The sequence below is a fragment of the Cavia porcellus genome, unplaced genomic scaffold, assembly GCF_034190915.1.
Source record: "Cavia porcellus strain 051 isolate PalLab524CR breed Dunkin Hartley unplaced genomic scaffold, mCavPor4.1 scaffold_26, whole genome shotgun sequence".
Lineage (NCBI taxonomy): Eukaryota > Metazoa > Chordata > Mammalia > Rodentia > Caviidae > Cavia > Cavia porcellus.
The window spans coordinates 53,235,081-53,247,679 of NW_026947509.1; the positions used below are offsets into that span (position 1 = coordinate 53,235,081).

Below are 12,599 nucleotides of genomic sequence, written 5' to 3' on the forward strand. Positions count from 1 at the left end.
CGACAAGTCTGTGTAGCAATACATTGGCATGATGATTTAGCCAGTCTAAGGTCCAGTTGGGCCCAAGCAATACAGATGATAGATTTCTACAAGAGGGACTTGCAGAATCTCACTAAAAACTTCATTATTGATGGGTAGCAACATCTATTGCCAAAATCATATAGAAAGAAAATTTCTTTCATTAACCCTAAAGGAACAGAAGCAGAGTTTTTTGGATGGTGATGATTCTAAATACCTGATCCTTGGTCTTCTCTTAGGAACTTCTCTTAGGAACTGCCACTTAGTAGAAAGCAACCCACTGAACAGGCCAGCCAATGTCTGGCTGGCCTATCTAATGACTCAAGATATAACGTGGCACAGGCTAAACTCTTTTGTGACTCTGCATTTCACTGTAGCTACCATCATTCTGTCCTTCCCTTCCTTTCTGGGCTCTGAAGAAATCACTTGTCAAAGTGTAGCTGGCCAAAGTCTGTGTGTTTCTAAGACCTTTTCAGGGGACTTTTCAAGGTCAAGACTATTTTCATAATAATGCAAAGGTTAACTTATCTCTTTCACTGTACATTTGTACTGTGCCAAAAAAAAATGACAGGAAAAACTTCCCAATCTGTGGCATGAATCAAGACAGGTATACAAAACTGTGCTAGCTGTCATTCATCAGAAGTCCTACATTCTTCACCTGTAAGCACCTGGGGTAAGGAGCAGGTAGCAATTTCCCTTTGTAATGTCCTTGATGAAGTGGCAAAAAGTATTATTTATGTGAACTCTCAACCATGGAGCACACATCTTTTCAATATTCTGTGTGATAAAATAGGAAGTACATTGTCTGAGTTACTTCCTCTCTGCTGAGACACAGCACCCAACACCCAAAACTGTAAGTAGGAAAGGTTTATTTTGGCTCACAGTTTGTAGATGTTTCAGTTCATAGTCTGCAGGCTCCGAGGCAAGGCAGCATGGTAGAGGAGAAAACAATCAAGGCACAGCAGTGAGAAGCAGTCCACACACCTCCTCTGACCTGGCTTTAATTCCCAATATCACATTTAGCTATAAACGCATCAGTGGACTAATCCAATGATGACTATAACACCCCACAATCCAGTCACCTCCCCAAAACGCCACCTGTGAGCGCATGAAGCTTTGGGTAGGCAGGTATCTACGCATAAACTATAACATGAATGCTGTTTCATTGTGTAGAGTACAGTGGTTGTCTCAAGGAAAAAGAATATGGCATTGAATTGTGAACTAACTAGCTACCTTTTCATGAAATAATATTTTTCAGTTGACAGAATGACACTGTGTCTATTCACAATTGTGTGTTTGACAGATTTAAAACAAATGAACACTAAGATGATAATATGTAATCTATTAACAGGTGATTTCTTACTGTTTTTTTTTTTTTTTTTGTAGTTCTGTATTACGTGTTCCCTTATACCGCTTTATTTTGTTTTGTGTTTTTCTCTTTTTCCTTTTAAATAAAATAAAAAAAAACAAAACAAATGAACAATGTGAGATGATCACTTCCAAGAAAATAAACGGCAATATTTGTTATAGATGATAAGATGTAAACTTTGTGGTGAAAATCAGGATTTTGGAAAATCTGCCACCATGAGCTTGCCAGTTTCCTGATACATAAACTTTTGCAGAGGTAGATGGAAGTATTAACAAATGCAATCTTTCGGCAGTGGATAGTTTACTGTGTCAACATTTAGAGGATATGCATAACCATAACTCAGAATTGGTATTTTCCAATGTACCAGTACCTAATATTCCAAAATCACACATGAGTGAAAGATCTAAAGTCTGAAAAAGAGAATATTTTGGGTGTTGGCTATTGTGTCTCAGTAAGTCCATGGTTTCTTAATCCTTAAGAAACTATTGCTTTTTGAGTTCTGAAAAAGAATAGCACAGTTATATGAAAAGGTTAGTAAAATGCGCCTTCAATTTGCAATTAAGGAGCTTCAGAAAGCCAGATTATATACTCTAATCAAAACAACAGATTGCAAGAAACTGAATGGAGAAGCTAAAGTGAGAATTCAGCTGTATAGTATGAAGTTACACATGCCTTGGGATGCTTGCTTCAGCAGTTTGCATACTAAAAAACATGCCTTGGAAAATAGTTATTTTTATTTAAAATGTTATTAATGTTAATGTATAGTATCTGTAGTCTTATTTATAAATGAATTAATAAATATTTCTTACATTTCTATTTTAATTTCTAACATAGTAACTATAGATCACATAATTCATATAAACAAAAAAACTCTATGAGAATAAAAATTAGTCATATGATACCTTTGGTTAAAATCACTTAAAGCTTACATTTGGTTTTCAGAATTAAAATCTAAACATCTCTTTTGTAGTGTTAAATATGATTTAACAATAGTTTATGTTTTGCTTTTTATTTATTTGTTTGTTTCCCAGTCACGAGAGCAACAGAAATGACAGATTCCTAGGGATGGATTCCTAGTATTGGGGTTCACTGCCTCAGAATGACAGGTCACTAAAGTGCCCTCAGGAGAGTTCCATTTAAGCAGCATGGATCAATGGTATTGCGGGAGCTGGACCTTTTGGCCTCTTAGGCTATCCACTCATCAGTGTTTTCCCTTCCACAGACATACACCTTTCTAGTAAAGATCTGAGAATGGGGAGCCAAGATTTGCTTCCACTTTGGAGAGTATATACCTAAAGTTAATGAGCATCTTGTCATAGCCCTGTCTCATATACTAAGGACACTGGATTATAGTTGAGGAACAAATTCTTTTCCAAAAAAAAAATCCAATCAGGTGACAGCCAGTGTTAGCCACTTTTGTCATAACATAGAGCAGCAGGGGTTCTACAATGAAATATAATGTCTTGGAGCTGGGGGTTTAGCTCAACGGCATAAGCGCCTGCCTTGCAAGCAGGCAGTCATGAGTTCGATCCCCGGTACCGATATAAAGGAAAAACTCAAAAAAAGAAAAAAGAAATATAATGTCTTGTGGTCTAGATAAGGCTTAGCCTATAGGCATGACTTTTTTTCCTTTTTTTTGTGACCAAAATCAAATCTTTATTTTTATAACTATGAATATGATCTAAATATGTCTACTACTAGTTTTTCCAAAAGAAATATGCTGGGCCTGGGAATTTAGCTCTGTGGCATAAGCGCCTGCCTTGCAAGTGTATGGTCGTGAGTTCGATTCCCGGTACTGATAAAAAAGAAAAAAGACCAAAAAAAAAAAAAAAACCCAAAACAAAAAACAAAAGAAACGTGCTATAAAAAAACAAATTGCATTTGCTCACTGATGCATATGGACTCCCTGATGTCTCACTGGGCTTAATTACAGGGCACTCACAGTGAGAGATTTCTAGTATAAAGTACAGCACGATGTTAAGCCACTTTAGCTTCTGCACACACGTACTTCTGGCTGATAATGAAGAACAATTTGCAGCATTACACTGTTAGCGAGGTTGCACTATCCTTTTAAATGGCATCGGTATCAATGGTATCATCCTTGACAGACTTCAGTGTCAACTTTTGATATACTGGCAATCTTCAAATAAACCACCTCAGTGTTTTCGTCTTTATCTTCTTCATTACCAGATTTTTCCTCTGCCTCCTTCTACCATTTTAAAAATGGCTCTGTTTTGACACGAATCTCTTTGGCAAGTTCTTTTAAAACATACTTCTTAGAACCTTAGAACTTCTTAGAACCATCCAATCAGCTGATGATGACCACCTCTTCTAAAAGGTCTGCATCATACATCTCCTTCAAGATATGTGGGATCTCAGAGAGGAGCTGAGCTTGATGCATCCCCGCCACGCACTCCAAACCATGAAGAAGGTGCTGCTGAGCTTTTTCTGTTGTTGTGACAGAATCTGAGTAAATGGCGCCTATTATTTGTTAACTTGTTCTCTAGCCTCATTAAAAAGAACTTCAGTCAGAACAGGAGATCATGGCTTTTACATCTACTCTTTCTGCTTTCAGCAATAATTTCTTTGTCAGATGAATCAATGATGGTCTCTTTCATTTTCTTAAAATCAAACAGAACATTCACGTGCTCCTCTATGGTTCTCTCCAAATTGTCACCAAGCACCAGGACTTCGGCGTAGCTGCTGATCTCATCCATCCAGGCCTCAGAGGTGGCCTCTGAACCTCCTCAGTTGAATCCTCTCCCCAGTCGTTGTTCTCTGAGAACAAACTTTTTAATGAATCCATCCAACATGTCTTGCACCTTATTCCCTTCATGAGATCCCTGACAATATAACAGTCATTCTTTACGTCAAACTGAGTCTGTGCTCTCAGCTCACAGTCCAAGTATTTGGGGGATGGATTGCCAGCCAATTAAGCACTTTTGCAACCTCTACCAAGTTGTCTGTATCCCATTTCCTCTGCTCTCAACCTTCGCAATTAGATGGGGCATCTTGTAGCAATACAACTGGCCAGAAACACTGTGGTTGATGCTGGTAGACATTTTGGCTTATTAGTGACTTTATCAATAAATTGAAGAGATCTTTGATTGCTACTTTTTGGTATCTTCTGTCTGGAGAAGAATGGATAACATGAATGATTGAAAGAGTTCTTGGTCTCTGACAGGAAAACATTTTGCCTGAGGCTGTAAGCTTCTTGTTTCTATACTAAGTTTCCCTCATACATGGACCAACGGCTGGGCGACAGCTTGTTTTGGTCAAATAAAGACATAAACCCAAGGCAGCTCGCCCCGACTGGGAGGAAGGGCCACTGGACACTGGGTCTAGAGTGGCAGGGCAGCCAGGCAGGTGCAGCCACCAAGCAGTGGGTAATGTCAGCATCCACACCTGCAGTGCCCAGCCTGGTGACTTGGCAGGACACAACCTAGCAGAAGAGCAGGAGCACAAGGTAAGGTCTGTGTCCCCAATCTCCTCCGTGGACTCCAAAAGCAGAGATTGAGTCTTGTGATATTCCTTGTCACCAGGATAGTCATTCCACACATTTGGTCACATGCTGACAGAATTGTTTGGCTCTTCATATACTATATTTTAAAAGAGTCACATGTGTAAGGTGCATATTCTTCAGGATAGGTAAAATAGTACCAAATATTAAGCTCGTTGTGGCCAAGAGCAATTGTTTTAATCATGTTGCTCCTCTCTATGATTGGGCCTTGCAGTCTTAACTTCTACAAATCCTCCAAAGCCTGGGCTTGTGCTCAGTAGCAAAACTCCAAGTCATACTCACTCATCAGGTTTTTAAATAGAGGCTCCTAAGTGTTCTTGGTCTGTCCTGTTACATGGCCATCATTCCAAGTGTCCTTTCCCTGGAAGGATATGTTACGATTTATATTAGATGTTCCCCTAAAGTCTCATGTGACCTTAGGTGGGACCTTTGGAAGGTGTATGCATTTTAGGGGCATAATAGCTGGCTTGGTGTTGGGAGGTCGGGGCTAGTGAGCAGAGGCAGGTCACTCTTGAGTGTGACCCGCGGGTATGTGTCTCACTCCTCGCTCCTCCCTTTACTCACTGTTTCGGGTCCGGCAGGCCTTGAGCAACTCTCCTCTGCCATACCAGGCCTTGCAGCTGGCTGACCACACCAGGACTGCCACTTCTAACTGTGAGCCAAATTAAACCTCTGCTCTCTTTTAAATTGTGTCTCAGCCCCAAGAAAGTGACTAAGATAGCTTATAAAATTTAATATATAAACACTATCTTTCCATTCAGACCTTTTACTTCTAGAAGCTGACCCCATACACTATCATGCATGATTATATTTAAGGATGTTAACTTCAGGATTATTGCAATCACAAAAGTATAAACAGAAACCAAATGTGCAACAGTAGAGTCTGATCAAATATATTATGGCATATCCATAGGAAGGTGCCAAAACGAACATACAGGAGGATTCTATTTTTGTAAAAAAGCCAACAAATATAAATACTTTACAGTATATATAGTTAATCTGTGGAAAGACATCAAGCATTTGCCAGTTCTGGAAACTGGAACATTTCCTTTTGAGTTTTATGTTTTTGCTTTATAGACATGATAGAGTTAATTTATAGCTAAGAGAACAGATAACTGCCATAAGACTTTTTTTTTTTGTCTTTTTCCTTTTTATCGGTACCGAGGATTGAACTCACGACTGCCTGCTTGCAAGGCAGGCGCTTATGCCACTGAGCTAAACTTCCAGCCCCTGCCATAAGACTTTTACTAAATACTTTATCTTTCCTCACAGTTTTGAAACCTTGTTTTTATCCTATAAATTACCATTTATATGAGATTCTGACTCCAGAATTCAGAGTTCCACTAAGTTTAGTCTATGCCAGGGCCACCACTAGGTGTCAGAAGTGAATACAGCTCTACACTGTCTTGTGCAGCCAAAGATAGCTTCCCTGGCAAACAGCAGAGGTTGTGCTCTGCCCTAGGGAAGGAAGAACGGGAAGCAATGGCTGCTGGGAAATGAGTCTAAGACAGATTTGAAGACCATGAATCACACTGTCAAGGAAAACTTAATTGAGATCATATTCAGAAACATTAATCAATTTCCAGAAACAAACAAGGGTCTACTTGAACATAGATGAACATATATTAGGCTTAATGGTGCTTTCTGTGACCTAACAGTCAGCGTCATTTTGTCAAACCTACATGTAACACAGGCTCATATAGCTGCTGGCTTACCAATGATGGTGATCCCATTTTTGTCAGCAAATCCCTCATACAAGTTTTGTATGTTTACTTCCAAACACATGTGATTCGAACTTTGAAACCTGTACCATGACTGATTGGTTTAGTTTTTGGTGGCTGGTACCCTGCTTTCAGGGCCATACCTATGGATGGTGCCCTAGCAGCCAGGAGTGAATCAACTCTGCTATTAGAGAAAGGAAACATCTTAACATGCTGAATTAGAATTTCCAATTCTGTGTTGTTTTTTTTAGTACTGGGAATCTAACTCAGGACTGGCAGGTAGGCGCTTGTGTCACTAGGCTATGTCCCTGTTCTCCAATTCTAATTCTAATTTTCCACTTTTCTGAAAACAAAGATTTGTTTTTTCAACAGGCACATAACATATATTCTCTACCAAACTTTCATATGTATAAAAAGAAAGGTAATATGCCAAAATGTTTACTATGGATATTCTCTGGATTATAGTTATTGATTTTTCTTTTTATTTCTGATTTCTCAAGTTTCTATAATAAATATGTTTGACTCTTACAACTAAAAAAAAAAATCTATGTTCTGATTATCTGGAAGGGCAAATCCTCTCAGTATTATTTTTCAAAATATTTTTGCATAGATTTGTTTGTTTGTTTGTTTCTGAAACAAGAGTGTTGCTATGTAGTCCAAACAAGCTTTGAATTCACTATGTAGCCTAGGCTTGCCTCATCCTCATGGCAATCCTCCTGCCTCAGCTTCCATAGTGCTGGAATTCAGGTGTGTGCCACTATGCCCAGCAAATTTTTGCACAGGTACTTTTCTAAAAAAACTTTAAAACTACTATGTTAATTTTTAAAAATTATTCAATTTATAGATTTAGAGAAACTTGCTTTTCAATAAAATTGATTTTCTCCACTAATAAACATGACATGTCTCTATTTATTCTGATCTTTTTTTAATTCTTCAGTAAAAAGTTGTTTTTGATTTTTATTGGAGCTAAGTTTGTTCCTAGATATTTTAGATTTTATTATTATTGTGGAAAAGATACCCCTTTAAAATTATACCCTTGACTATTTCTATTGCTGGCATTTGAGAAAACTATTAATATTTACATATTTACATATTTCCATTGGGCAAACCATCTGACTTGCTTAGGGGCCTGTCTACCAACAAGTTATCTTGTGATAAAATAATGTAGCTGAAAAGCAAAATAAAACAATAAAGCCTTCTGCTGTTCTGAATTCTCACTGCACTCACTCCTGTGATAAGGCTGCTACCAGTGATCAAAGAACCACCATGATATTCCCAAGAGCCAGAAAGCCCAGGAGAATGTTTTGGTGGCAGCGGGAGAAACAACCTTAATCAGCTACCAGATTCCTGAAAAGTGCTCAAAATGTTACAAATCTCCAAGGCTTAAAATGTGATCATTGTAATCAATTCTAGAAGTGTACAGTACCTCCTCAGGAACGCCCAACCGTTTAGCTGGGATTTTCTGAAAGGCATCTGCAAAAAGGGTTTTTCCCATATCGCCGTAGTTGTCCATAGCAGTCTGGGAATAAACTGTTCCCTATTTTAAAAAACAAAAACAGAAGACAAAGTATAAAAACTCAAAGTTTAACTATAAATACACCAAGGCAATTCACCAAACAGTACCAAAAATTAAATGGTTTAATTCTAACAGCAATACTAACATTTCCAACATTAACTTTCCTCAATACTGTCAGAGGTGTACAGTCAACTACGATCCACACGGGGGTCATCTAAATGCTCATTTTGTGACTGCCTCTTTCTCATTAACCAGCCAAATTCTAGATGTTTTGGGCATTTTCATGAAAGACTTGGTTTCTAAACATCAGCTTACCTGGGAATAACCAGTCCACTAGGTATCTGAGTTTAGAAGGGGGAGAGAACTGACCAAGGACTTAGAAATGCAATATTTCTCATCCATAGTGAAATCACATGTAAAACAAGTGAACTCACTCTAAAACATTGGCTTTTAATTGCTTAATAATACTTTTTCATAATACACATATGGTAGAACACACTTACAATCTCAGCACCTGGCAGGCTGAGACAGGAGGATCATAAATTTGAGCCAGTCTGAGCTATCTGGCATGTCCAAGGCTGGCCTGGACCACATACAAAGCAAAACTGTCATAAAACAAAACAAAACATCTTTCACTTATTTTGCCCTCTCTTGTAAGGGCTTATACAGCCACAAAAATTACTTAACTGTCTGACACAGAATGAAGCTATCTGTAATTGACTCTGAATAGGCGTAATGAGGAGACAGGAAGAAAAAGGAGTAAAAGTCAAATGAAGAAACCTGTTTGTATTAAACTGCCCTTAAGGACACTAGAGAGATATACTGGTTTCCAAATAAACAGTTGGTGCATGTGTTATTTAAAGAGGATGAATTCTTTTGGAAGTATTAAAAATGTAAACAGGAAACCTCACAAAATCTCTTGAACAAACATGAATTTGTATCATGTTTATCAGAGTGACACATCATTAAAGGTTTAAAAAACACTTTGGGAGACCAGAATTCCAAAGTACCTACATTAAAAAGGACCTGTAATTAAATTGTCTTAAATATCTGGGTATTATATAGGTAAGCTAATGTACAATAGAAGGCTAAAGATACATGAAGTTTCTGGGTAGGAAACTGAGATATTTTTAAAGAGGAGATTGCTCTGCGAACTTCAGCCAGTCAGGTGCTGCTTGGCTCCCCTGTGTAGTGTGGATCATACATCTGGACATCTGGAGCCATTAAATAGCTAAATCTACACATACTATACAAAATTTTTTATAATTTCAGATAGAAAGATTATTGTAATCTAAACAATAACAGAGAACATCACTGAAAAAGTTGTAAAGCGTAAGTAATTTCATCTCACGTTTCTCTTGGAACATGTGGCCAGTATGTATTATCAAGGAGGCCAATGTTGTAGTTTATTTCACAAAAATGAGTTTTCCAAGTTGAACATATTGTGATTTTCCCCTTATTTTACATTATTATTCAGTGAATTTTTACTTTGACTCTGGTTAATCTTTAGTAGGTAGTTCCTTTCCAGAACACTGATATTCAGGTTCTCTCTTAAAAAGGGATTAAGGATAGAGCAAGAAACAACAAACTGACACAGAGCAATTGCTCTTTCACTGTGTCACTGAGATGTCTAGGCTGCTTTTTAAAATACAAATTCCTGCATCCCGATTTGGAGTGAAGCTCATATCACAATTGTTTTAACCAGTTCACATATCACATTAGTATATAGCCAGCATTGAGAATCATTAGTTTAATTTAACCTTCCTGAAAATCTGTCAAAGAATACTTGCACCATGCAGATTGGACTTTCTAGTTTAATTTATTTATTAAAGCCAATCTTTCATACTATACTTGCATATTGAAGCTGCTAGTATATTCTACACAGAACAATGACTTACAGGAGCAACACAGTTGATTCTTATTCCACTTCTGGCCCAGCCCAGAGCCAGGGACTTGGTGAGATTGTAAACACCTCCCCTTGCAGCTCCACTGTGACTTCAAAGCAAAATACAAACAGACAATTAGCTTCCGTTGAACTGGGCCTTTCAATGTTAAAACCTAACCACAGCTTTCTGATCTCACACTGCATAGGTAAAGTCCCCTAAGTCACCAGTGCATAAAGGAATATGCTGATGAACTTTTTATGACAGAAGAAAACAAATTGATAATTTTAAGCGTTACTAGTGAGTGGTTATTATATCAATTTTAAATAAATGATATGAAATTCATATATCTGCTTAGAAAAATGATAGCATTTCTATTTTTTTTTTTTTTTTTTTGGTACCAGGGAATTGAACTCATGACCTTGTACTTGCCAGGCAGGCGCTTATGCCACTGAGCTAAATCCCTGGCCATAATAGCATTTCTAAATGTATCAAAATCTAAATAAACATGACTGCCCTTCTGGGTAGGAGGTTCAAAATATTTAGGTGTGCATCTGTATGCAGAAGATAAAGAGATACAATAATCCAGAATTTCTAAATATCCTATAGTAGACAATCCTAAGAACCAAAGGGAAGATGATTTAATGTGGAAAAATTAGCTTCCAAAGCTAATTAGGAAATTTCTTCATCCAAGGGTATCTGAAATCAGCTGGGGAGAAGACAAAGCAGTAAATGTTGAAGAATTTCCTGTAACATTAGTTAGGGTCTGCTGGTGATAATTTATCTCTGATGGAGAATACGTGAAAAAAAACCTTATTCCACTTTTTATTTTCCCCTGAAAGACATTTTACTGGGCAAAGAATTCTGGTTGGTGTGGTTTTCCCTTGCATCCCATAACCTCCTAATCTGTATTGTTTTTGATAAGAAGTTTACTTCTGTGCAGAGTAGACTTTTCCCTTCAGTTACTTTTAACAGCTTCTTCTCCCACTGGTTTTGAGCAATATGACTCTGATGAACTGTGTGCAGTTTCTTCATGTTCTTGTGCTTAGGGTTTATTGAACTTCTTGAAGAAGTTTTGGCAAAATGGCCTTTAAAAAATGTTTTTCTGCCCCTGCTTCTGTTTCCTTCTTTGAAGACTATCTCATGGTTCACTGATGCTCTATACTTTTTGTTTGTTTATCTTCTCACTGATTCACTTTCGGATAGATTCTGTTGCTATATCTTCAGGTTCACTAATTATTGCCTCTACAGTGTCTAATCTGTCATTAATCCTATCCAGTGCCTTTTTTTCACTGTAGTTTTTGTTTGTAGATACTTGATTTGGGTCTTTAAAAATCTCTTCTATGTTTCTATAGCATGTTTCAGCTTTACTTTAGCTTTTTTTTTTTTTTTTTTTTGCAGTACTGGGGATCGAACTCACAGCCTCATGCTTGCCAGGCAGGCACTTATGCCACTGAGCTAAATCCCCAGCTCTCCTTTAGCTTCTTGAATAGACAGAATATGGTCTTAATTTTCTCAAGGTTCTGAAGGCTCTGCCTTTTTATTTGTCTTTTTGAGACAGGGTCTCGCTACGTAATTCAGGCTGGCCTTGCACTCACATTGTAGTCCAGGCTGGTCTCAAACTTGCAGTGATTCTCCTGTCTCATCAGTCTCCCTGTGCTGGGATTATAAGAGTGTGTGGTGAGGTTTCCCAGTGTGGCTGTTGGGAACAGACACTGAGCTAGAGTGTGCTGGGCACTGTTCCACATAGTTCTTTCTCACACGCCTGTGTTGATCTGATCTCTCTACAGCCGCAGGCTGCTCTTCCATAACAGATCTCTCCTCGGTGTGCCTCTTGGAGCTTTTCTGACCCTCTTCTGGTTCTTGCTCTTGACACAGGGAGATTGCCAGTCTGTGCTTCAGCTGCCCTGCTCTGCGTCATGATCCAGAAATGTTCTTTTGGCTATAAACTGGCCTAAACATACAGCTTACCTTGTTTGTTTCGTGTGTTTAAGAGGCAACTCTGCTTTGCTGCCCAGCATCTAGTATCTCAAATGTCATCACTTCATATATTTTGTCTGTTTTATAGCTGTTTTGGGTAAAAGCACAAATCCTGTCCTTGTGATGCCACCTTGCTGTGAAGCAGCTCTTAATACATGTTGCTTAAAAATTGGTTCCTATATTAATGCTAGGTTAAAAAGGAAGTAGGATGTTTAACATATTCCATGTTTGTTTTTTAAAAAACATATAAATATTCTTATACATGTGTACCACTTCTTTTATTTGTCTATCTGACTTGAAAAAAATGTTTTGAGACAGAGTCTCACTGTTAGTTCAGGCTGGCCATGAACTCACTGTGTAAGCCAGGCAGGCCATGAGGCAATCCTCTTCCCTCAGCCTCCCGAGTGCTGGGACTACAGGCGTGTGCCACTGATGCCTGGCCTGAAAATTTTACCTTAAGAGATTAAGATATGCTAGAATGTGTTAGGCACAAAAATGAAACTTCTACTTTTTTGCATGTCTGTATTGCCTTTGTTGAAAACATGTAACATTGAAAAATAAACAAAAATATCCACCAGACTAAACCCTCTTT

General features: G+C 38.1%; 1 protein-coding gene and 1 pseudogene across 1 annotated transcript in view; both read right to left on the minus strand.

The window, feature by feature from the left end:
- Pecr (peroxisomal trans-2-enoyl-CoA reductase) overlaps window positions 1–12,599 on the minus strand; it is a 28,686-nt gene that overhangs the window by 4,088 nt on the left and 11,999 nt on the right. Inside the window, exons 5-6 of the mRNA XM_003462076.5 lie at window positions 10,043–10,139; window positions 8,055–8,165 (exon numbers count right to left, since the gene is read on the minus strand). Coding sequence (XP_003462124.1) covers window positions 8,055–8,165; window positions 10,043–10,139 — 208 coding nt within the window. The remainder of the gene's footprint in view (window positions 1–8,054; window positions 8,166–10,042; window positions 10,140–12,599) is intronic.
- On the minus strand, window positions 1,813–8,048 carry LOC101788233 (eukaryotic translation initiation factor 5-like; annotated as a pseudogene).